Source organism: Equus przewalskii, chromosome 12 (genome assembly GCF_037783145.1).
Source record: "Equus przewalskii isolate Varuska chromosome 12, EquPr2, whole genome shotgun sequence".
Classification (NCBI taxonomy): domain Eukaryota; kingdom Metazoa; phylum Chordata; class Mammalia; order Perissodactyla; family Equidae; genus Equus; species Equus przewalskii.
This window is the reverse complement of record NC_091842.1, coordinates 40,630,754-40,656,596: the sequence shown is the minus strand read 5'-3', so window position 1 is coordinate 40,656,596 and position 25,843 is coordinate 40,630,754. Positions and strand designations below refer to the sequence as shown.

The following is a 25,843-nucleotide window of genomic DNA, read 5'->3' as shown; positions in this document are numbered from 1 at the left end:
ATCCCAAATGCTGTCTTTTCAATGTTCAGTCCTTAGTGTACAGCACACAAAGTATGGTGCTTTATCAGGGCTTTTAAAATCTGGATATACCAGGCTTGACTTCACAGAAGCCTGAGATGGGCTGGAGCCAGGGTGGGAGTCTGCCCCATGCCCAGCGGCTCTTGTGGCCCCAACATCCAGGAGCTGCCCCTGCCTGACAACAGGACATGAGACCCAACCACTCCACAGCAGCCCTGTGCCTAGAACCAACTTGCCAAAATGTTTTAAAGCCAAAGGTAAAGAGGTCACCTTCAGTTTCTTCTCTTTTTCCTGCACGACAGCCCGGATAATGGTGAGTGAGGTGTAAGTGAAACTCAGCATGAGCAGCAGGGGGAGCTGGTACTGGATGGCGACGAGAAAGGGGTCCGAAATGAAAGGCGGGTAAGGGAACCTCTTTGCGATCACGGTGAGCTTCTCAAACAGCTGGCGCGTGGAGGCGTTCGCGTGGTACTGCATGATGGCTCTGTCCACGGCGTGCTGCACGGCCAGGAAGCCTTCTCGGATGTACCCTGAGTGCGGGACCAGAAGACATTGCAGCACATGGGGTCAACGTGTGTCGGAAAAGCAACATCACGAGTGCTGCTTGCTCAGAGAGCTGCATGCCCTGAGCTGTACCAGGGTCTCCTGGTAATCAAGACCATGGTGCAACATCATCTAATGCCCCTAAGGTTTCCTTCAGTCTTCTAGTTTGTAGGGGTTGCCCTCATTCCTTGGCTCACAGTCCCTCCCTCCACCTTCAAAGCCGGCTGAGCAGCATCTCTCTGACCCTGCTTCTGTTGTCACGTCTTTCTCTGACCTATTCCGCCTCCCTTGTCTACTTTTAAGGACCCTTGTGATTACGCTGGGCCCACTGGGATAATCAATAATAATTTTGCTATCTTGAGGCCAGCTGATTAGAACTTTAATTCCAACCACCCTTGAGTCACCATCTCACAGGGAGGCAGGCACCACAGCCCAAAGCCCCCTACTGTAAGACCTTCACGTGCTTTGTGGTTCTCCCTGCGGGCCGTTTTTGACTCCCCAAGTGGTCTGTAACAAAATTCTTAAAGTGGAAAGGGCCTGGGAGGGATGATAAACTGGGGATATGGTATTTCAGTCCAGAACTACGCTTGGGAGAGACCAAGCCTAAAGAAGGAGCAGGCACAGCCTCAGGAGAGAAAAAGGCAGCCTGAGTGCCTGAGGCCTGAGCCCAGAAGACAGAGTAGGACTTGGAGTGCAGGTCTGGATGGTGTGGGCACCCTCATTCATAAAATACAGTGACGTTTAGAACATCTAATGTCCTCTAACATGGAACTGTCAGATGCCTGGGTTCCAGCCTCTAGAAAAGAGAAAATCAATATGCCAACCACACCCCAACACAGGGTTACCATGTCTGTGTGTTTCTACTGTGTCCCTTTGGTTTAAGTCTCTTTATGGTTTGTGATAGTAGGTGCTCAATTAACGTTACCTACTGTTCTGCTGGGTGGAGCTTTAGTTCTCCTGTTCAGAATAAACCTGCAGAGTAGCTAATGATATCCCCATCAGACAGGTGGGGCCACTGAGGCCAGGGAGTTGAGCCACACAACTGGTGAGGGGGCACAGCTAAGATGGGACCCTGGTCTCTTTGGCTTCAACGTCAGTGTCTTTTCATAACATTGCACTGCCTCCTCTATGAAATATCCTGCCTGCTTGCTCTCCCACTGCTCTCTCACGAGGCTTTGCCAAGTTACGGCAGGGTCCTCATCCTCACAACTTCTGTGGCTGTCAATACTCTGAGGAATGAAGCCATCACTCTATAATCAATCATTTCCCATTGCTGAAATTTTTATGACCATAAATAAAGCAATGGTGAACATCTTTGTGCATGTGGCTTTTCTCCATCTTTCAGACTATCCCAGGGGCTAAGTTCTTATCAGGGGAAGCAGTGGGTGTTAAGGTATGGACATTAGGGGTGGCCTGGGGAGAACACCAGGCTACATTACCCAGTGCCTGCTGGGGGCCACACTCACATCCTTGCCGCACCTCTTGGGCCTTCGTGTTTTTCTAACTGACTAGACTGACCAGCCCTTTAAAGAACGAGGATCGTCACCCTTTGTCATTCGCCAAAATGGTTCCCCAGTCTCCTGCCTGCTTTTAAAATCAGTGTTATGTGGGGCTGGCCCCGTGGCCGAGTGGTTAAGTTCGCGCGCTCCGCTGCAGGCGGCCCAGTGTTTCGTCGGTTCGAATCCTGGGCGCGGACATGGCACTGCTCGTCAGACCACGCTGAGGCAGCGTCCCACATGCCACAACTAGAGGAACCCACAACGAAGAATACACAACTATGTACCGGGGGGCTTTGGGGAGAAAAAGGAAAAAATAAAATCTTTAAAAAAAAAAAAAAAAAAATCAGTGTTATGTTTTTTTCTTTTTTGGTAAATTTCCAGTTTGTACATAGTGAAATCTGTTGGTCCTTTCCTTTGAGAAAAGGTCTTTTTCTTTTGTCTGTTCCTTCCAAGCTTAGGAAATTGTCCCCACAAACAGAAGGGACAGCCCAGCACCCGGGTCACAGTAGCCAATCTCTCTCGCTGCTGACCACAGGTGGCAGGCATGACAGCTGATGCGGCTTCTCCTGTCCCCGGTTGGTGGCCTGTCCAGGGCTTCATTCTGGGGCCTCGCACACCTCACCTCACCTTGCTCACCTTAGTCTCTCTTCTGGATTTAAAACCTTGCCCTGGAACACAGGCTAGTGACAGGCCCTGGCACTAGCGATACATTCCACTGCCTGCCTGGCGTTCTGTTTAGGGACATTCCTGTGTCTTTCCATCTAAACCTCACACAAGCTCTGCCTCCTGCAGGCCCGTGGAATCCTGTGTTCTTCACAACACCCTGGATACCACCAGAACCCACAGTTGGGTCTTGGCCTGAGGACAAAGTCTACTCTTGGGTCCCAGTTACTTTTTGGCCATTCTGAGCTCGGTTCCAAGATGCAACCACAGCTCAAAGGAGACAAACATGCCAACTGCCTGCCAAAGTCACACGGGACAGACCAACATGCACTGCAAGGGCACAGCTGGCCAAGACCCAACTTCCACAAACGTCCATTGACTCGACTAAACCATGACAGTTACACCAGGACCATGGAGCTTACAAAGCCTATGAAACTGTACCCAGAGACAGCCAGAGAGAGAAGCGAAATGTAAGACCAAGCTCAAAAGACTCAGTGCAACCTGAAGCTTCCAAAAAACCAAAATACAAATGTTTCATTCAAGAGCACGTGTCTTCCAGGAAATAGGGAGAATGCCTCTGCCGTTTTCAAAGACTAGGCTTTCAGAAGCCAGTTTTACTGGATGTTTTTTTCCTTCTCCTACAAAGAAGAAGGTCAAATATTCCTGAAAAGCATTTCTGCAGAGAAATGCAAGACAGGTCCCCCCACGTGATTATCACCAGTCAGCACCTCAGGTGGTAACGCGGCCACTAAACGTGCTTCTCACCAGGTTCTCCGCCATCAGGGGATGCAGGTTCCCGTGGTCCTGGGTTTGGGAAAAGTGGAAAAAGGGAAGAGGTGTGCCATCCCTCTGTCTCTTTCAGAAAAGACGAGCCTGTTTGGGTCCACATGTAATTTCTTCGTGTGTAACTGAAACGTAAGTGGTATTTCACCTATGGAAACAAAGAGAATCAACTGCTCTGAGGGATCCTGACAGAGAAAGCAAATGAGAGTTCAGGGGACTCTCATTACTGAGAACCCATCACTCTCCCAGCCCCCACCAAGGTCTACAGGGCCTCAGAATGTCAGAGTAAGTGGGGCAGGTAGCCCCACAGGGCACCTCTGGGGTGTTGTTCGCCACCCTTCTCTTGCCAATGTGAACTCTGAGAACATGGCATTGGTGATAATTGGTGGAAGGTGACCAAAATAACACTGAGGGATTTGATAGTTTCCCAGTCTTAATGTCATCTGGCAGGCAAATAACTTTCTTTTTCTTTGTTTGTTTTAAATACCTAACAGAGATTTTAGTGCCACATCATATTCAAGTCCCAAATATCTGCTACTTTCCTAACCATCCTCTCTGACTCTATCCAAAGAGGCCTGGAGACTAGGAGTACCTTTCATATGAGAGGACATAAAGGGGCCTGCAGTGACAGTCTAGGGCCACTTTCTTCAGGCAGGTGAGGTTTCTAAACTGTCTGGCCTGATGGGCTAAAATGTCACCAAAGCTCCCTCCATGGGGACCCAGATGGCGATACTTGTCCCAAAGAAAAGTAGGGAATTCTCTCCCAGGCCAGCAGAGCACTTTCCCGGCTGAACTGGTTCAGAGGGGAGGACGTGCGGCTTTGTCAAGGAGCCAGGGTCCTCACCGCCAGCGGCAGGGGGTCCCTGCTGTGGTTGAAGGCGTGATCAAACACCACGGCAGCCAGCACGTTGGAGGAGTGGTTGTCGTACTTGATGTAGTCCTCAAAGTCCTTCTCCGAGCGAAAGCCGCGAGCTGTGGGAGAGCAGCGGAGCCGTGCGTTGCCCAATTGTCTGCTCCACTTGAAAAATCTGGACGTTTCAGGTCATTTTCAGATAAAAGACTGCAAACTGACAAGTTTCTCTAGGGCTCTGTAAACCTTTCCTAAGACTCGAGGAGGCTTTTGTTTTGGCAGAGAGACAGGCTGCTGTGAGGACGGGCAGAACCTGGCCATCCCAGCTGGCCCTGGGTTTCTGGTGAGAGCTGGAAGCAGAGCTGGCGGCAACGCCCAGTCTACAGCCCTCCTCCATGCAGGCGGCCCCCTACACTAAGTTCTGCGGTCAGGGTCAGCCTCTCTTTCTCACAACCATAATAGTGTGTTTTAAAAATTCAAGTAAACACTAAAGTATAGTTTATTAAACTGTTTCTCTATCACCCAGATACCATTCGACATAAAGGGTTTTACTGTAATCACTTAGTGAGGGACCGAGGACCTTTCCTGAAGTGTTTGCTGCACTGAATTAAACCAGTCACAGGAAGTATATGCCAAAATCAAGAGGGGGAAAAAGAGGGGTAATATTTTTTATCCTGAAAGCAAAGAGCTAGAAAAGGCAACTGGCACGTTTACTGGGAGTGTCCCTCAACAGGTTTCCTAACGACTTTTTTAGAGCTGTCCTCCCAAAACCACATTGCAGAAAAGGTTCCTGGCACTGTGCACTCAAAATGCACTTTGCCCTTGTAATTAAAGCGCTCTCCTTGGGAATATGGATGCCTATTTCCACACAATGAGGTGAGATTCCAGAGCCCCGTGCTGCTAAAGCTGTCACACATTTACTTCACGCGGCCCTCACAACCCTGGTCCTCGTTTTATAAGACATGACACGGAATCAAGGGACTTCCCCAGAGCAACATGGCCAGCCAGGAGATGCTGGGTCTGGATGCTGGTGTGGCTCCTCACCCGGGCTCCTCCCTGCCTCCTGGGCCTTGAACCCCACAGTGATATCGCCTCACCTCTCATGTTGATCACCAGTGTCCTTCTGGCCATCTCTGTGACAGTCTTCACAGCAACACTCTGGGATGGGATGTAGGCAAGTTCCCAGGTATCTCCTGGAGGAGGGAAGCTGAAGAACAGGGGCAGCTCCCGGATGGACTGGCCAGGGTATATGGTGGCGTTGGGCACATTCTCTGACTGGATCTTCAAGCGAAGCCAAATCAGGATCCCAGAAAACAGCAAGGGCAGGAAGAGTTCCAAGACTGTCACCAGCACCTTCCGCTTCTAAAAGAGAAATGGAAGGCACACGCTGACGGAGTGCGAGGCAGAGGCACGAGGCTCACAGAGCCCCCTCCCTCTGGGCTGTCCCCTCCTCCAGCCTCCTCTTCTGCCCTGAGCCCCTGCCTCCCACCGTGCCCACGATGGGCACCCCCTCCTTCCCACAGTGTCCCCGAGGGTCAGACCTACCTGCAAAGTGTAGTTCTTCCACAGCAGGAGCGCCAGCTGCCTGAGCACTGCCATCTTCTCGCTGGAAGGACGCTGGTTATGGACCAAAGACAAAAAGTTAGGGTGTGTGATGAAAACGTAAACTGTGAGTGTTTGGGGGAGGGCAGGGGAAAGCGTGGAAGATTATGTTCTGCTGAGCATTGTGCCCTCCTCTCTGTGTTTCTCCTCACCTTCTTTGTACCACCTTAACTCAAAACAGCACCTTAGAGAGAAAGACATCAGTTCTATTCTGTACAAAGAACATACACTCTTTTAGGAAACTGACTTTGTTCCTTCCTGAAATGGAAGATCAACAACAGGCTTTTATATGCAACATGACAGCTGGAGGGGTATTTATCATTTGATAAACAGTATTCAGATGTTCTCTGTAGCTCATATGAATGTGCTATTTCTTAGCAAAATATTCAGGCTGATGGAATTCCCCTCCTTGACTGTGTTTACTCTCAACCATCATGGAAGCACTGGAAGGAAATTCAGCTTAGTGTCCTGGCTGTGGGGTGATTTCTAAGACTTGGAGGGGACCGTAGGGGGCAGGTGGAGGAGAGACCTGTGTTGGAGGCCTACTGCCCCTCAGGGGCCCTCACTGGCCTTGCTTATCCGGGAGCAAGACAAGTGGGTGGGCAGGCAGACAGGTGGGTGAGATGATGGCATGTGCTCTCCTGCCTTGAACTCTAAGGACCAGCTTTACCTGCTTCAATTATGGGTATTGGTATGTGATGTGAGCCTCCACGTGAGAGGGGTCATTCTCCTCCAAAGAAAACTATCCCATGTCACGTACGAATGTTACATTTAAATCTGGCACATAGGGCTGGGAAAGTCTGCTGAGAGATTACCAAACATAAGTGACAGCAGAAACAAGAGCGGAGGTTTATGAAGGTCTCCCTTAATTTAGAAAATCCATTTCACTAGATTTCAAGTGTGAGAAGGAGAGACACTGAGTCCACAGTTCATTAGCTGCTAACCTGCTAGAAAAGGAGGTGGTCTGAATTAGCTCAGGAAGACCCCACGATGCCCAGAACATGGAAGCACCACGTTCCAGAAGCTGTGGGCATGAAGGCCGAGGCGAAGATCAGGTTGCTCCGACCTAAGGTGGGCAGCAAGGGTGGTGGAGGAGGGGAGGCCCCGGAGAGCTCCTGGTCACTGTCCACAGGCCAAGGATGCAGATGGAGCGAGAGGAGCCCTTCACAGCTCACAGTCCTTCAAAGGGAAGAGGCCACCGTGACTCACAGGAGAGGAGCTGAGTTCAACGGATCGACTCCATGTTCAGGCTGATACTGACTCAACACCATCCACTAGGCAGGTTAAGCCAGCACAGAAAACTCACACGAGCGGCTAGTAAGTCATTCATCAGTTAACACATGCTAACACTACTGTCCAAAGAGCCCACCTTGAGACCCAGCGCACGCAGAGGGAGAGCTTATTTGTTTTCTAAAACAGCCAGTTTTACTTTTGGCTTCAGTCAGTTGCAGATCATTTCCATTAAACTTCTTTTTGAAATTAAACTCTTACTTTTTAAAAAAAGATGTGTCTGTCCATATCTGTCTAATAACACTTACTCAAAATTTATGCCTTAAAGGGTAGTCAATAAATATTTGCAGGAAACACAACTGCAAGAGGTTATTTACAAGTTAATGTAAAATACGGCTTTTAATTAACCACCTGGTTAAAAAGTAAAGAAATTAAAGCTAAAATAATGAAGCTCTATTAAGCAGCAACTTAATAAATTATCCAAATTCTTTTTAAATTAACAAGGGGGAAAAACTGTTAAAATCAGTTGTAGACAGTTGATAAACGAGCAGAGATTTAATGATACCCACAAAGGCCTGCGGTTTATGGAAGCTTTCTGGAAGTGGTTTAGTCTAAGAGGGGAAGGCAGTGCCTCTAGCTGAGGCTGGTCACCCCCACTATAGGTGGACGGGTGCCTGGCCTGACCGAGATGACCAAGATGACTGCGATGAACGTTCGTCCTCTGCCAAGAGGGGAATGTAAAGGGTCACAGTTCAAAGAAGACTTCTGGCCACAGAAGTAGACAACTTCCCTTCCTGGAAAAGTCTGGCCAAGAAAGGACACATCTCATGCTTAATCCTGTCTCTCTAGGCCCAGGGTAGGGAGAGGGCAGAAAGACAGACCATCTGTCTACCTTCCCATGAGGCTGAGGCTGGAGGGCAGCATTTGGAGACTGACCTGAGTCCTGGGAGAAGCTCCTGGCTGCAGTCTCCCTCCGGGCTATGGGAGGACTGGCCAGGAGGAGGCGGCCCTGCCCAGAGGGCTCAGAGGTGGGGCCGGCAGGCCTCTCGAGTGCAGCAGGGCGGCCTTGGGGTTCTGGAGCACTGACGCCTCACAGGACATCAGGAGCAGCGTGGGGCTCGCTGGCATGACTCTCCGGTACCTTCAGGCAAATGGAGGACGCTTGAGCATAATTTGAAAATAATCATAAAACACCTCTCACCAAGTCAGAAAATCAAAAAGCAAAATAGATCTCAAGTCTGTTACTTAGAGCAGATCTGATAAGAAAGAAACGTGGATTTAGGAAAAGAGAGACTGCAGGGGTGGCTCTTTGTTCTCTCCTGGGACATTAAAACACAGGAAGCCTTCACATTATACACTTTTATATCTACAGAGCCTCCAAATCCAGCCCCGGCTTCTGGGATCATCACCTTATTATGGAAGAAGAAACCAGGAAGAAGTACCCGGCCCAGGATTACACAGCAAGAAAGCTGCAGAGCCAGGATTTGAACTCCCAAGTCCGTGTTTTTACAATGACACCACTACACCCTTGTGTATCCTAAAAGCGGTAAACATCTTTATAAAATTTGTATATATTGTTCCTAGAACATAACATTAGAAATCAAAAGGAAAAAACACCCCTGGAGACCTACCATCTTAACAGGTATTTTATTGATTTCTGTTCCCCCCTCCCTCCCCCCCCCCGGCAGCACCCAGCTTGCTGCTTTGGGCATGCCCAGCTTTATCTGAAGTCTCACCAAATGCTATACTTGCATCTGTTCTGTTTGAGCAAAAAGGAATTTAAAGGAGGAGATTCCCAGAATTACAAAATTTGGAAAGCTTTCTGGTTATGAAAGCAAATGTACACGAGGAAAGGAAGTTAAAGTTCCTTAAAACACTTGACATTGCAGCCCAGAGAGTCCCCAGAAGTGGAGATGGCCAAGATCCAGAACCAGCCCAAGCGCGATCTACTCTAACACAAACACTAGGGCTTGGGCCTCTTGCAAAGCTGCCACCGCCGCCCTACAAGGGTACATCTGAGAACGTTCCCCTGCAGAGTCTCACTTCACTCCTCCCACACCAGGAAAGGAAGGGAAAGCTTTTTTTCCTACTAAAACACTTGTTTGCTTACTGTTAAAATATTAAACGTTACACAAATCATTGAGTATTTCAATGTTTGCTTTTTATGTGAGAAGCTGAATTGGTCCAGAGTGAGTGCATACTGTGGGCTACTGATTTCTGAGAACTCTCCTGATGGTACATAGGATTCCTCTAAAAATTGTTTTTCCTGCAACTTTTGTTAGTTTAAGAGCTATGGGTTGTGCCACTCCCGGGCAGCCGTGGTTGTCCAGGAGCCCACCGCTCAAGTGGCACTCTTCAGGGCATCGTGAGGCGTCCAGACACCTCCACTTGTTTATCTGTGGGCTTTTTCATTATGGGCTTGAATATGACCTCCAATTTTTATGTCCCCATGCAAAAGAAGTTTTTATTTCTGCACATGTGGAACAGAATGGTGTTAACACTTCTAGGGGGGTCACTGCCAAGCAGGCCTCAAGACCAGCAAGCAGAAGTGGACAGGGTCCTGGTGCCAGGCACACACCGTGTTACATCATGTATTCCTGTCATATCCCGAGCTCGGTGCATCTCCTTCCACGGAAGCCTCAGTCTGCACAGCCTGGAAGAAGGCATGGGTTGGAAGGAGGGGGGGGGGTCTCAATAAAGCCACAGGTGGACCTCCTGACGTGACACAGAGCAGACAACCACAGCTCTGCCTCTTTAGCACAAGGGTGAATAGAGAATGGCCTTGTTGGCAGCACTGGCCAGGACTTGGCACTTTTCCTGAGGACCGAGGTGGGTGAGGACCCGTGTCTGCTAGGAAGGCATTTCCTTATCGACATGGGGAATCCACAGGAGTCAGTGGTCTTAATGGTCTATGTGTGTAGACGCTAAAGAAGGCATGATAGGTACTTAAAGTCTGCAGTAGAATCTGTGGCCTTTTGGATACACAAGACAAAAAGCATTTATTCATCCAACAAACATTTGCCAAGTGCTTACTGTAGGATGGGCACTTGTCCCAGGTACCAAGGATTTAGAAATGAAAATCACAATGTTCTCAATCCAAGGAGGTTGCAGTCTGAAAATGCTTGCATGTACTGTAACTGCTATGACTGAAGCCAAATAAGGCATCACGAGATTCTGGAGAAGATCGGAAATCATTGCGTGTGTGTGTGTGTGTGCGTGTGTGTGTGTAAGACAGAGAGTTCTGGGAAGGCACCCGGGAGGAGGTGATGACATGGGAGACTGGTCTGGAGTTTCTTGTTAGTTGGAGTGGGGAGGGCATCACAAGATCATGGAGAAGTGAAAGAATGTGTGTGGGGAACAGCAAGTAGTTCTGAGTGGCTGGGGAGGGAGCAGCAGGGAATGAGCCAGAAAGGGAAGTTGCCCAAGGTCTTGGATGCTGAGCCAAGAAGGGAGCTGGGGCGGGGAAGGGGGCGTGTCCAAATGTGCAGTAATGCTGCTTGGGAGTGTTTGTTTTGCTTAATCTTTTACCTAGTACATGATCTTTCTTTTCGGGGGGGGGGGGGTGCACAGTAATATGTGAAAACATCTAATTCAATGGATTCTGCAGGTGAAGTGTCCAAATACCAATAAACACTGTAAAAAACAGGCTGGAAATAGCAGGCACATTTATAGAGTATGGTCCCCGCCACCAAACCCCACTACTGGTCTCCAAGTGGGGTGAGCAAGACAAGCTGCTAGAATAAAGGAATGGTGAGAAATTGTACCTATTTTTCTTTAAAAATGAGAAAAAATTGGCTTTACTAATACTGACTACATGGACAGAGCGTGGCATTCTTGTTGGCCTGTGGTCAGCAGTCATGGCCCCCTGACAGAGGAGGATGGGCTCCAGGACACGGGGGTGATGGCAGACCCTCACCCACTCATTTGCTTTAAGCCTCTCAGATGTGTTGGAGTTTACACGCTGCTAGATATCATGGTTGTGGCCATTAAAAAAACAAAGACTCAAATAGCCGAAGGTTTACAATACTTTGTAGTGATTTGGAAAGGGACTGTAAATACCTTTTGTGACACGGCAGTTCACTGGTTATCTAGTGACTTAGAACTTAAGGAGGAAATAGATATTTTCTTTCATGAAAAGTTCCAAATCTGGAGACTTTTTTTTCAATGACAAATGACTGCAGCGGTGTGTCAGCTAGCTTATTTCTTTTAAGCCAATGCACTCAAATCTCTCCTTCAAAGAAAAGGTGGCAAGGCGTGAGAGTTATGGCTTTTCAAAATAATCTGTGCCAAGAACCGAGCATTTATGAAAATGGGTGTTTAGAGAGGTTTCCACAGTTGTATGATTGTGTTGCCGAGGATGCTGCAAGAGCACTGTCTACGCCAACACTGACACCTGCACACCAAAAGCTCTGGGATCCAGAACTCCCACCTTGGCTGACAGCCCCAGAACATTTACCAGCCCAAATTCCTCAAGACGCCTGGCATGACTGGTGAGTGGGATTGAGAAACAAGTGCCCGGAGTCACAACAGAGGCCATGTGCCTTCATGAGGCGCACTGCACTTCCCTGCGAACGCCTCAAGAACTGGCAACCAAAAGAAACAGAACTCAGAACCAGACCGTCAAATGCTGGGCCTGTTTCACTAAGAATTTATAAATGGGATGTAGACTTGATCGCATGGCTTCCTTTTAGAAATAGCACACATCTGTATAATAGATTTTGTATCATTAATACACTGAGAAGATTTAATCATGTTCACTTTGCCTCACATCCCTTTAAAAGGTCTGTATTTGTGTATATTTCTATGTTCATAATACTCAGGACAGTAGTATATGGCTCTATATTTTATAAATAAGTAAATAAAATACACGGGGGTGCATGTTCAAATTCTTTCATACACAACAGTGCATAAGAAAAAAGCTTGTGGATGACTTATTTACACAAGTGGCCCCTGTGTGGACGAGGTGGGTTAAAATCCACAAGCCTCAGTCATTGTCTGAGAGCCCCATGAGGCCGAGTTCAAGGCTGTGGTCATCTGCATTGGGAGGCCCAGGTGGAGACGCAGTTTGCTGGTCTCACACTCAACACTACCACCCTCTCTGCCCAGCATCGGCTGGCCATCTCCTCAGGATCACATGGCTCTGAGTTCACACTGAAGCTCTAGGCAGGGGTTGGTGCGGTATATTTTAAAGTCAAAGCTGTGGTCCAAAGGTGGCTATCAGGAGAGAGTTCCACAAAATCTGAGCTGCTGGCTTTCTTAACCCCTGCTGCAGCCTCGGTCCCATTCCACATCCTGCTAGCTGCTCTGGCTCTCTAGGTGCAGGAAATGAGGTAATGAGGCAATGGAGAATCCCCGGGGAGAGGTAACCATGGCTCTTCTGTCAGAAGCAAGGCAGCAGCAAGCCTACTACTCAGCTCCTGCAAAGATGCCTGTCTGCCTGTTGACTCCAAATCTCTTCAAACACAGCAAACAACTCTGAGCCACTTGGGGGGACAGGCAGTGACACACCTTATACTTTCCCACACGTGCCTGGGCCTTCTGTGGTTTTGCCTTATTGGAATATCACCCACCAGACCTGTCTCTACTTTCTGAAATCCTACCTATCATTTCCCAGCCCAGTCCTACCCCACTGTGAAGCAGCCACTGACAATCCTGGTTCAGGATTTCTTGTCTTGGCTGCACAATGAAATCCTGTGGGGTGCTTTAAGATAGAAACTGATGTCAGAGGCCCACCTATGGAGAGGCTAGGTTCCCAGGTGATTCTAATGTGCAGCCAGGGTCGAGAGGTTCTGCTCTTTTGTTTTTTTTAAGGATTGGCACCTGGGCTAACGACTGTTGCCAATCTTTTTTTTTTTTTTTTTCCTGCTTTATCTCTCCAAACCCCCCCTGTACACAGTTGTATATCTTATCTTAGTTGCCGGTCCTTCTAGTTGTGGGATGTGGGACGCCACCTCAACGTGGCCTGACGAGAGGAGGCTACTGTCATCTCAGGAAGTAGGGCTGGAGAAGAAACTGTCAACTAGGGAGTCTTACCTGGGCCTTCCCAGTGGGGACTAAGTCAAAATAGGTTCCCACAAGACTGCTTGGCACATGCACTGTGGAAGACTAGTGTCTTTTTAACAACAACTTGAGCTACCCTCTCTTGTTCCAAAAGGCTGTCTCGTCAGAACGGTGGCAGATCGATCACCTTAGAGAAAGAACGGTGTCATCCTCTTTGTCAAATATAACAAGCAAGCATTCAATTTTTAAAAATTCTCTAAGAAGTTAAGAAAAGGGGAAGGCGATGCCCCGGGTGTCCCTTTTTACCTATTTTCTCTTTCTCTTACATTTCCCTTGATACAAACTTTCTTAAGGAGAGCAGCCTTAATCTTTTCAAGTTTACAAAAGGCAGCACAGAAACGTTCTAAATCTAATGATACAGTTGCTTGGGAGAAAATGAGTCTAACTCTCCCATTTGCACATTGCCTGGGTCTCCACACTGCTACATGGTCTCAGCCACTCATGTAACCAGTGTTTCTTGAGTGTGTGTCATGTGCCAGGTGCTAGCTATGTGCTGGGAATTCAAGTCCCTACAGGATCCAGTCCTGCCTCCAGGGAGCTTGAAGTTCAGGAGGAAAAGGGGCAAACAAACAGAAATAATCCTATGAGGAAACTGCTTTAATGAGTCAACGTCCAAGGAAGGGAGGAGGAGGCACGCATTCATGCAACAAATATACATCTGTCCTAAGTCCTCCTGCAGGAGACAGTCCCTGCCCTCAAGAAGCTTACAGTCTACTGCCAGAAAGAGCCAATGCCTAAACACGAATTCATACTAAACATAGACTGACCATGGACCCCACCGCCTAGACAAGGAGTTCCCTTCCTTCTGTCCCCCACTTTCCACCATTAACACTGGACCACTGGACCCCCATTCTCAGGCTCATGCGAATGAGGGATTGAGAGCAGGGCGGACCCCGGTATGGGGAAGCATTCCAATCCACCCCGGGAATCTCCGTAAGGAGAGATGAGCCAGCAGCATCCTTTGCGGCCCTGCCGGGGCTCCCCAGCCTGGGACGCTGCGTGGCTCTAGCAGGCAGGTGCTCAAAGTGTCTGCTGGATGAATGCCAGCGGGTCTTAATGTGGTAAATGTCTGTCCACCCTTCTGGGCTCCCCACAAAGGATTCCGCAGCGAAATCTAGCTCCGCGAAGGTTAAGTTTCTCCGAGGGGGGCCGGCTCTAGAGAGTCGCCTGCGGGGAGGGGACACGCCCAGAGGCTCGGGCTGGAGGGGAAGCCTGAGTCAGGGCGGCCTGCCCTGAGGGAGATGCACCTGCTGGGCCGGCGCGGGAGGGCGCGGCCAGGGCGGGGCGGGGGCGCTGCAGGGCCGCAGGAGGGGCCGGGGCATGCTGGCCGGGGCTGGGGGCGGCCCGCAGCGGGGTGGGGAGGCGGCCCCGGAGCCGCGAGCCCCGGGAACGAGCGCGCGCGCGCGGCGGGTCCCGGCGGCACTCACCGACCCTCGGCGCCAGGGCGGCAGTGGCCGGCGTGCTGCCCTCTCGCGGGGGCTCCCCTCCCTCGGCCCCCGGCTCCGCTCAGGCCTCGCGGCGGCAGGTGCTAACAGCCGCTAAGCCGCCGAGGCGGGGAGGGGGCGCCTGCGACCCGCTACGGACGGACGGACAGACCCAGCAGCTCCGGCTCCTGCAGGGGGCGCGCCGGCCGGCTCGCGCGTGCGCAGTGGGCCGCCCCTGCGGGTGCCCGTCCCGCCCCAGGACGCTCCGCCCCCGCCCGCGCCTGCGCAGTGCCCCGCGCGCCAGCGTCACGGCCGGCAGGGGGCGTGCGACGCACGGGCCTGGGCGAGGGTTTGGACCCGTGAGGAGAGTCGTGTGGTACACAGGGGCTTCCGAGCCGCGGAAGTAGCCGTCGCTGGAACCTCGACCTGCGTTGGCCGACTGTTCAGTTCCCCTCAGCACTGTCTTTCGTTCGCCGCGGGGCCTCTTCTCACGGAGAGGGCGCTGGCTCCCTTGACCGCCGCCGTGATGGGCGAGGAACTTTCTGGAACACGGCCAGCCGTGGGGGTGGGCAGGCAGGCCCGGCATCCCGGGGTATGGCCACGGTCACGGGGCGCAGGGCAGAGAGGTTTCAGGGGTCCCGAAGCCGGGTTGGGGTCTCCTCAGGCAAGTTAGCGTCGGGTCACCTCGGACGGGAGGGTCGCAGGTTAGGGTCGGGTCACCTTGGACTGGAGGGTCGCAGGTTACGGTCGGGGTCACCTCGGATGGAAGGGTCGTGGGGCAGGGGCAGGGACGCCTGAGGGAGCGAGGGTCCCGAGGCCGGGCAGGGGTCCCCGGGCGGGAGGGTCTGGGGCGGGGGCGGGGCGGCCCCTAGGTCCGCGAGAGCGCCGGGGCTCGAGCCCAGCCGGCGGCGCACCCCCCCCCGCCGCCCGACGCTCTTGGCTGCCCCCGGCCGGCGGTGGCGGTTGCTGGCAGCGGTCGCAACTGGTGCGCAGCCTGCTGGCGGCCGACCGCGGCCCCGCTCCCAGCGAGCCTCCGGGATCAGGACACGGCTGAGGGAACCGTAAAGTAATGACCGAGTCGGGGGCTTGGTTGTCCTGCCGCCCGGAGAGGCCTGTGGATTAGTGGGCGAGCGTCTCCATGTGCCGTTCTGTCTCCTCCGTGACGCCTTTCATTGCCTGAGGCGGCGTGTTTGCCTGCTTGCTCTTGCTCCCTCTGCCCGCACCAGAAAGTGGGCTCCATGAGGAAAGGGACTTTGTCTAGTCCCGGGGGCCTAGAATGCCCGGCACAGAGGCGGCACTCGCTGAATATTGGTTGAATGAAAGAGTCACGAAGACCTGCCTTCAAATCTTGACCGGACTCCTTAGCTAGTGTAGACGTGTCATTTTGCCTTTCTGAACCTCAATTTTCTATCCCTAAAATTAAAACGGTAGTAATAATTCCAAGCTCAAAAGTATTGTACTTTTTAAGGTCAAAGGAGAAAATGCACAAGTGCTCCTTACAATGCCTGGCGCGTAAATGCCAAATAAATGAGAGTATAACGTGAGTACAGCTGGAGATTTACACAGCCTGGGCTCTGTAAGGAGCGGGCAGAAAAACGGCGCTTGAAGGCGGGTCCAGGCTGCCTGGGGGAGTGGGCTGTTCGTGTGCTGCAGACGTCTTAGAAACCCCCTCTCCCCGTCGTGCCTCCTGCGCTCCCTCCCTCCCTGCGCGTGTGCCTGTCAGCAGACTCTGACTGGTCCTCTTCAGCCTGCCTCTTCCTCACTCGAGCTTTTTTCTTTCCAGAACTAATCCTTGCCATGTCCAACTTGAATTCATTGCACCTTGCAGTTTTTTCCCACCCTTTCTAAACCTGATCCCCGTTCTCCATACCCAAATCCAGGGTCGCAGCTGGCTGACTCAGAATTTCCCCTAGCTGGAAGGTGAGGGTGGGGGTCCTGGAAGAAGGCCCACGCAGATGAAGACAGACAGCTGCAGAGAGTACTGATTTTGCATCTTTGTTCTTGAACATGTTAGGGTGACTGCTGTTGTAGTTATTACTAATTATGGTAACCGTGAGCTGAGAGGGTGTGAAGGTCCCTGGCAAAGGAAGATTGTTATGTGCGAAGATTGCAGGCTCTGGACTCCTGTACAAAAACAACAGTCCGCAGCGGGCTGGCCCCTTTTGATGTTCCTCAACAATTGCTGAAAAATTCATTGAGTTTCTACTCAAGTCCCACCATGGAAACAACAAACCAAACCTAGATACTCCATCTAGTGTTCTCCCTGCAAGTGGAGGCAGATAAGAGTCATAATTTGTTCACAGTCACACAGTAGGGCGGAGACTGGAACCCAGGTGTTCAGGTTCCTGGGCTCTCTAACACTCTCTGGTACGTAAATTACTCACATTCACATACCATGAACATGTGCTGAAAGGTTGCTTGGTATACCCATTGGGGTTACCACGGCTCAGACATTTCTCAAGATTGATGGCAAAAGTTAAACTGGATGATGACACTCATAAACCTTATGGCTTTACAAAAGGCAATAAACTTAGTCATTACACGAGTTGGCTGATATGTATAGATTAATACATATCTACAGTGTATATACATTTTTAAAATGAGCCAATCAGCTCCTATGTATATTTTTTTGTACAGTAGTGCCCAAGTTCCTGGTATTCAATGCAGAATTTTAGAATAAGGCTTCTCCAATTGTTTCCATAGGAACAATGTTATAATTAGATGCATTCTAGACCAAGGGCTGTCCACTACTCCATTCAGTGATTGAGAGCCATTTTATTGTAGTGGTTAAAATCAGTTATGGACTCTGGCCACACAGCCTACAACTTAATTCCAGCTGTTAACATCTTGGTTAACCTTTCTGTACCTTGGTTTCCTTGTGTAAAATGGGAATCTCATAGTATCCACTTCATGGGATTGTTGTAAGGATTCAACACATCAAAACATAGAATACTTAAAGTGCTTAGCACCTAGCAAGGGCTCAGTTTCCATATTTGAGAGATTATGAGCAAAGCCTTCTATAATCGTGTGTACAGGTTCTTGTGTAAAAATAAAATTTTTACTTCTGAAAGTGTTCATTTTTCTTTGGTAAAAACTTAGGAATGGGATTGTTGGGTTGTATGGAAGTGTATGTTTAACTTTATAAGAAACTGCCAAAATATTTTCCTAAGTGGCTGTGCCATTTTACGTTGCCACTGGCAATATAAGAGTTCCAGTTGCTCTGTAACTTTTCCAGCACTTTTTTTTTTTAAATTTTAGTCATTCTAGTAGCTATGTGGTAGTATTTTATTTTGATTCAGATTTGCATTTCCCTAATGACTAATGATGTTGAGCATCTTTTCATGGACTTCTTTTGCCATACATATATCGTTTTTGGTGAAGCATCTTAAAATTTTTTGCCCATCTTTAAAAAATGGATTGTTTGTTTTCTTATTGTTGAGTTTTGACAGTTTTATATATTCTGGGTGCAGCTTCTTTGTCAGACAGGTGATTTGCAAATAGTTTCTCCCAGTCTCTGGCTTGGCTTTTCATTCCATTAACAGTCTTTTGCAGAGGAAAAGTTTTTAATTTTGATAAAGTCCAATTCATCAATTTTTATTTTATGCTTTTGTTAAGCCAAGGTCACAGAGATGCTCTCTTGTGTTTTTTTTCCAGAAGTTTTGTAGTTTCAGGTTTTACATTTAGGTCTGTGCTCTATTTTGAATTAACTTTGTATAATGATTGAGATATAGATCAAAGTGGTTTTCCCCCCATACATGTATTTGTTCTACCACCATTTGTTAAAAAGACTATTTTTTTCCATTGAACAGCACCTTTGTCAAAACTTGACAATATTTGTGTAGGTCTTTCTTGATTCTCTTTTCTATTCCATTGATGTATGTGTATATTTGATCTTTTAGCTCAAGGTTTGGCAGACTTTTTTCTGTAAAGGCAAATTTTTTAGGTTTTGCATGCCAAGAGACAAAATTGAGGATATATCATAGATACTTGTTATATTAGGGACAAAAAAATCCACAAAATTTTTATTAGTGAAATTCAATATAACAATTGAGTACTTTTAAAAAATAGTGTATATTTATTAATAAGAAAAATTAAGTTCTTTTTTATGGGATAACATTTCTTAGCTGGAATTCAAAGATAGTGTTCTCTACCATCAAAATTGATTGTAAATGTTCATCTGTTAATACTGATGTGTAACAAGATTTTGTGTATTTCACCATGAACATATACTTTTAATTGAGCCCATTCATGTCTTGAAAGACATTAATAGAATTCTGTTAGGTTCTTCTCTTGATTTTTGCCTTTTTGCATGTCATTACATTACAGATTAATTGCATCCAATTGAAGGTTAGGTGAAAGCTCCTCAATTGCACAGTTAAATGGATTTTGAAATATGAAAATTTCCTTTGCACTTAACATTGAAGTCTGAAAAAATGCTACTGGAACTGTAGTTTGAGCTTGGAAGATACATCTGCTGCACATTTGTGTGGGAATGGAGATTCCACTTCTTGTTTTATCTTTCAACAGCATGGGAAGTGCATAAAGCAGCTGACCATTACTTGTGATTCAAACAACATTGGTTGTCGTCAAAATGACTGTACCATAGTATAAGTTTCACATACAATCTCTGTACGAGGTAACTTGAGAAGCTATTCAGTGTTCAGTAATAATTGTTGAGGGCAGTTCTTCCAACCATTGAAAGGTGTCAAAACTCAAAACTATTCTGAGTTTTCAGGCTGCAGAAAAATGGGTAGTGGGCTGGATTTGGTCCCTGGGCTGTTGTTTGTCTGCCTGTGCTTCAGCTAATGCCATATTGTCTTGATTAGTGTAGCCTTATAGTAACTCTTGAAATGAGGTAGTATGAGTCTTCCAATTTTATTCCTTTTTCAAAATGATTTTTGCTATACTAGTCCCTTTGCCGTTTCATGTGAATTTTAGTCAACTTCTTGATACCTACAAAAGATACTGCAGAGATTCTGATTGGGATTGCATTGAATCTATAAATCAGTTTGACGAGAACTGATATCTTAATATTGACTTTTCCAGTCCATGACTATGGTATACCTTTTCATTTCTTTTTTTTAAAACTTTCATTAGTGTTCTTTCATCAGCATATGGATTCTGCACATATTTTGTTAGATTTATTCCTAAGTATTTCATCTTTTTGGTATCATTGCAAAAGGTACTTAAAAAAAAAAAAAAACCTTTGGACTTCCATTTGTTCTTCACCTAGTGTATAGAAATACGATTGATTTTTGTACGTAAACCTTGTCTCCTGTGGCTTTGCTAAACACATTTGTTAGTTGTAGATTTCTTTTGCAGATTTCTTGGGATTTTCTACGTAGAAAATCATGTCATCTGAGAATAGTGATACTTTTATTTCTTCTTGCCTTATGTTTTTTATTGTATGTCTTTCATGTAATGTTTTTGTCTGGCTTTGGCATCAGGGTAATGCTGACCTCATAAAATGAGTTGGGACATAGTCCCTCCTTTTCTATTTTCTGGAGGAGATTGTGTAGAATTATTATTATTTCTTCCTTAAATGTTAGAATTTGTCAATAAAGCCATCTGAGCCTGGGTTTTCTTTCTTGGAAGATTTTTTTAAAAAGTTTTTTAAAGATTTTATTTTTTGTTCCTTTTTCTCCCCAAAGCCCCCCAGTACATAGCTGTATATTCTTCGTTGTGGGTCCTTCTAGTTGTGGCATGTGGGACACTGCCTCAGCATGGTTTGATGAGCAGTGCCATGTCCACGCCCAGGATTTGAACCAACGAAACACTGGGCCGCCTGCAGCGGGGCGCACAAACTTAACCGCTCGGCTACGGGGCCAGCCCCTCTTGGAAGATTTTTAATTGCAAATATAATTTCTTTAGTAGATATAGCACTATTCAGGTTACTGTTTCTTTTTGAGTGGGTTTTGGTAGTTTGTGTCTTTCAGGGAATTGATTTGTTTCATCTAAATTGTTGAACAAATAGGCATCAGTACTGTTATTGATCATATTTCTTCAGTTTATTTGAAAATATTCTTCAATATCAGAATATTCTTCAGTATCTTTATCACGTACTAAATTCCCATATATACTTGGGTATGTGTGTATATATATTCTTTCTACTTTTTTACTGAGCTATTACTATCCTAGTAAATACTGTTTTAATTAATGAAGTTATATAACAACATGTTTTAATATTTGGATAGTGTCTGGTCCTTATGTGTCTCTTTCAGAATTTTCTTGGCTAATCTCACACCTTTATCCTTCATAAGGACTTTGGAATCAGTTTTTAAAATCTTGTTGATATCTTTATTGGGGTTATATAAAATTTGTAGATTTTTTTAGGAGACTTAATATCTTAACAATATTGACTCTTCCTATGGAAGGAAAGATATGTTTCTCCATTACTCAAGCCTTATTTTATGTCTCTTGATAAGAGTTTTACAGTTTTCTTTGTATAGGTTATATAGGAATATTTCTCCTTACATTTATTCCTAAATATTTTCTTTTGATGTTACTAGGTGAAAGTGATCTTTTCCTGGAATATATTTTCCCAGCTGATTTGTTTGTAGGAAAGCTATTGTTGCTTTTTTTTTTTTTTTTTTTTCCGTGAGGAAGGTTGTCCCTGAGCTAACATATGTGGCAGTCTTCCTCTATTTTGTATGTGGGACATAGCCACAGCATGGGTTGATGTACCTCTGAACCCTGGGCTGCCAAAGTGGAGCACGTGAACTTAACCACTACACTGCTGGGCCAGCCCCACTATTGAGTTTTTTTGATACTAATTTTATAATCAGTCACCTTACCTTACTTTCCCTCTTTCTTATGGTTTTTCAGTTGTTCTTTTGGCTTTTCTGTGTATAAAATTTTATAAAGTACGAATAACCACAAATTAGTCCCCTCTTCACCTATGTTTATGCTTCTTGATTCATTCTATCTCCTAACTGTAGTAGCACAGGGCCACCAAGAGCTCATATAGCATATTGTGCCTGTGGAGGAATTGTCAAAAGGTGACACCTACCAATTAGATAAAGGCACCTCCTGTGGTTGGACCAAGTAGTTAAAGGATTCCTCCCCCCAACCCCTGCCAAAAAAAAAGGAGCTGGCCCCGTGGCTGAGTGGTGGGGTTTGCATGCTCTGCTTTGGTGGCCTGGGGTTTCGCTGATTCGGATCCTGGGTGCAGACCTGGTACCGCTCATCAAGCTATGCTGGGTCAGCATCCCACATAGCAGAGCCAGAAGGACCTACAACTAGGATATACAACTATGTACTAGGGGGCTTTGGGGAGACGAAAGAAAAAAAAGGCATCCCAACTGTGAAGACTGATTAGATAAAGGTACCCCTCTGAGTGGACCAATTAGCAAAGGGTGCTCGTTCTGCGAGTTAACCCAACGTTGTGCCAGGGTAAATGGAACACAGACTAGATCTCAGCCCCCAATCTCATCCACTTGGCCACATGCCACTATGTGGGGAACAGCCCTCACAACTTGACCTGGGTTAGCATTTCCAGAATAATGTTAGAAAATAGTTTTGCAGCTGGCATTCTGGTCTTGGTTCTGTCTTAACTGTGAATTCTTATAGTAGTCACCACAAAATATCTTCACTTTTGATTTGAGATACATATTTTTTAGTATATTGTAGACAATCTTTTTCTAAGATTTAAAACAAAAGTCCAGGAATAGGTAGTGAGTTTTATCAAATGCCTTTTTGGAATTTATTGACGTAGTAATATGTTTTTAATCCTTCAACTAATCAATATGGTGAATTATACTAATAGATATTGATGCGGGGTCGGTGAGCTGAGGAGTTGAAAGAAAGATTTCTTGGACTCTCAAGATCTGGCAGTAGTGCTCTTTTATTTAGAGAATAGTGTGGAATAGCATGGGGACAGGACCCATGGCAGTCAGGCTGCTGCGTGGGGACAGGGCCCACGGGCAGGAGGAGCTACTGCTGGCATGGGGACAGGACCCATGGGCAGTCAGAGCTGCTGCTGGCATGGGGACAGGACCATGGGCAGTCAGAGCTGCTGCTGGCATGGGGACAGGACCATGGGCAGTCAGAGCTGCTGCTGGCATGGGGAGCTGCTGCTGCCGTGGGCATGGGGACAGAACCCACGGGCAGGAGGAGCTGCTGCTGCTGCCACTTCTGCTGCCCACATGGGTGGAGAGTAAGGCTAAATTTAAGGCATAGGTATGTGAGCCATCTCTTTACAAGACAAAGGAAAGAACATGTAAAAAAGTTATAATGGTATCAGTGCGGGGGGGGGGGGGGGGGTCTGGCCATTGGGTGGTCCCACAACTTTTAGATAAGAATCAAATCAGATTAAGTAAATGCCAGAAGTCACCACCCTAAATCAGTTACATGAGGTTGCCAGACAGTAACCAACTTAAGTTCTTGCCTTCCCCATTAAGAGTTTCCAGAGACAAGGCCATCCCCCTTCCCCCTGGCACAGAGAGGGAGGCATCTCCACAGATGGAGGTTCCCCCCACAAATGCAAATGCCTCCCAACAAAGGGCAAGCAAATTCCACTCCTCGGAGCCTACTTCTCATCTGCAGTTTTAAAATTAACCAGCCTAAAATCCTTATCAGATATCATAATAGTGAAAATAGTGAATCATTCCTATATTTCTATGATGAATTTCCCATTTACTCATGATGTATTATTCCTTTAATGCACTTCTGGATTCTTTGTGTTATCAAGGATTTTCATGTCTTCTTCTCTTCAGTGAGAATGGACTTTAGTTTGTTTAAATGTTATCATTGTGAGATTTTGATATCTCTGTTATGCTAAACTGATTTCTAAAAATTGGAAGTTTTGTATTTTTATGTTTATGGATCAATTTAAATAACATCAGAATGATCTGTTGCTTGTAGCTGGAAACAACTCACCCATTTACGTTATTTGCTTTTGCACTGCTTTGAGGGCTCTTTGACAACTTTCTCAGTTTCTTCAGTTTATTTGAAGAAGTATTTAGGTTTAAAAAAACTCTTCCTGTATTAACTTGGTAATTTCTGTTTTCTAGATAATAAATCCAAGCCAGACAGGTTGACAAATTTATTAACAGAAAGTTATACAAGTGGTTAATTTTCTATACATCATTGGTTATTTTTACCTTTTTGTTCTTAATTAATGGTCACTATGTTGGCTCCCTTTTTGTGTTGATTCTGCGTAATAGTGGATTATTTATTTAATCCACTATTAAAGAGGGGGGTGTATTTCCCCCCATCAGTTCTTCTTCCCCTGTTCTAATTCAAACTTTCTGCTATACAAGCATATCTGTGTTTCTAAGAAATTTAGAGTTGAGAAAACACAATAAGAAACAATTCTTTCAAAGGTGAGGGGTTGTCACAGATTAAAGATAGTCACATGTAATATAACAGTGATCTTTTTCTTGCCAGAATCTCAACCATGGTATTTTAAAAATGTTTGTAAACATATGCCTATATAAAATGAGCATTTGATTACATCTAGCTTCTGCTTAGGAGGTACCGCCTTTCTTTTCTGTCATCAGCAGCACTATTGTTAAGCTAAAGCATCATATACATCCTTAACATCTGTAACAGTGGGTGATAAAGATGGTAATGACCTATAAGAAGCTCTTACAGCTGTGTGTGCACAGAGCTAGTTCCTTGAACCCATTTAGCCAGTTATGGTCTGGGTAATAAAAAAATTGCACATATTTCTAATTGATTTTTAATTTATGTGGGTTTTTTTATTTCTAATTTAATAATGAAGGGGTTTAGGATTAAGAATTTTCCTGTTGATACAGTTTTGTCAATACAGTTTTTTAAAATAGACTTTATTTTTTTAGAGGAGTTTTAGATTGCTATTGACCTCCTTTTCATATGGTGGACATTTTGATCCCAAGGATGATTTGAGTGCACACTTTTAAGTCAGAATTATACTAACAACGATGAATTTCCATCCAGAAAGTATTTTCGACAAGAACTCCACTAAGCTAATTGCAGTGAACCATATCAGTACCCCAGTCATTGTTTGGAGTCAAGGGCCGAGGCTCTTGAAGCAGTAAACTGAGGACCTGAGAGACGTTATCTGTGGTAAGAAACAGAACTCTATGGCTGCTATCAAGACTCAATTCCTGTAGTTGGACAGAGTATCTGGTTTTAGTTTCTAGCCTAGGGAGCCAACATAATGTAAATTGACTGTCAGCTGACTGATATTTTACTGGAATTTTATTTTCAGAAGGGAGAAAAAAGTTAATAAACAAAGTCCTGTAATTGCTCAACCCCTGAGGTAATCCCTAGGTATTTCCCCAAACCACCCCAATAGGAAGCAGGCTACTGAGGTGCCACAGCTGCTCAGAAGAGGGCATTGACTCTAGTTCCCTTCTCATGAAGGCCATAACAAATGGTGGGTACAAACAGTTTTCCCTCTTCCACTGTATGTTAGATGACTTGGGTGGTCATATTCTCATTTTTTAGCCCAAAGTGCCAGACCCTGGGGAGTCACATCTAGACCAGAGTGAGAGGAATGTTTATTGCCCAGACAGCCTAGCCTTGATCCTGGATGCAGAAACTGCACAAAACCTAGTAGATCTTTTTTGGAGAGGGAGCAAGTATGTTTTATGTTGTACATAAATGGCTTATTATACTAAGCAGAGAAGTTTTGAAATTTTATATGCAGGAAGGATTTCTTTTCTGGGCAGCAAAGGAGGTATACTTTCTCTCCCCCTTTCTGCTGGTAATAGGAACCTTCTTTGTATGCGTCTATGTCTGTGGGGAGTAACCATTCCATGTGGTTTAGGAGGTGCTGACCCCTCCTCCCTCATTTTCATTGCCCACCTGCCACCCTGCTGGGACCCCAGCTAAGCCAAGCAGAGTCCTCTTGGGAAATTAGCTGGAGCTACGAGGAAGGAGACACTCTTCTCTCTGGGATTTTTGCTGTAAGCCTAGAGCTCCTGGGGTCCATCTTGGCTCCCATGTGTATAGAGACTGCCTGACAAGAGGACATAAAGAGGAAAGTAGAATAGAGAGAGACAAACCCTGGTTACATTATTTGAACACTTGGATTCTGCTGTGTTCTATAGTTTATTCCACTTTGGACTTTGGGTTATGTGTATGTGAGCAATAGATCCCCCCCCCCCCCCTTTTTTTTTGGCTTAAGCCAGGTTGAGTTGGACTTCCATTACTTATAACTGAAAGAATTCCTACCTGGTATTTCA

General features: G+C 46.5%; 2 protein-coding genes across 32 annotated transcripts in view; one reads left to right on the top strand and one right to left on the bottom strand.

Moving 5' to 3' along the window:
• The window catches only part of ABCA3 (ATP binding cassette subfamily A member 3), a 53,013-nt gene extending 38,046 nt beyond the window's left edge, over nt 1-14,967 (bottom strand). The window contains exons 1-9 of one of the 5 annotated variants that reach the window (XM_070568719.1): nt 14,676-14,934; nt 13,222-13,375; nt 8,125-8,329; nt 6,903-7,137; nt 5,902-5,973; nt 5,454-5,718; nt 4,351-4,478; nt 3,489-3,654; nt 289-548 (exon numbers count right to left, since the gene is read on the bottom strand). In XM_070568719.1, the coding sequence (XP_070424820.1) occupies nt 289-548; nt 3,489-3,654; nt 4,351-4,478; nt 5,454-5,718; nt 5,902-5,955 (873 nt within the window). In that variant the 5' untranslated portion in view covers nt 5,956-5,973; nt 6,903-7,137; nt 8,125-8,329; nt 13,222-13,375; nt 14,676-14,934. Of the gene's footprint in view, nt 1-288; nt 549-3,488; nt 3,655-4,350; nt 4,479-5,453; nt 5,719-5,901; nt 5,974-6,110; nt 6,219-6,902; nt 7,138-8,124; nt 8,330-13,221; nt 13,376-14,675 lie in introns of those variants that run through there. The other 4 variants (XM_070568716.1, XM_070568718.1, XM_070568715.1 and 1 more) reach the window with 4 other exon arrangements.
• The window catches only part of LOC103541579 (ATP-binding cassette sub-family A member 17-like), a 113,008-nt gene continuing 102,091 nt past the window's right edge, over nt 14,927-25,843 (top strand). For 4 of the 27 annotated variants that reach the window (XM_070568703.1, XM_070568700.1, XM_070568693.1 and 1 more), the window contains exon 1: nt 14,960-15,264. Coding sequence is in view for 3 of the 27 variants with exons in the window: in XM_070568697.1 (XP_070424798.1) it covers nt 15,199-15,264 (66 nt within the window). In the remaining 24 variants the exon portion in view is untranslated. Of the gene's footprint in view, nt 15,265-15,530; nt 15,739-25,843 lie in introns of those variants that run through there. The other 23 variants (XM_070568706.1, XM_070568704.1, XM_070568701.1 and 20 more) reach the window with 16 other exon arrangements.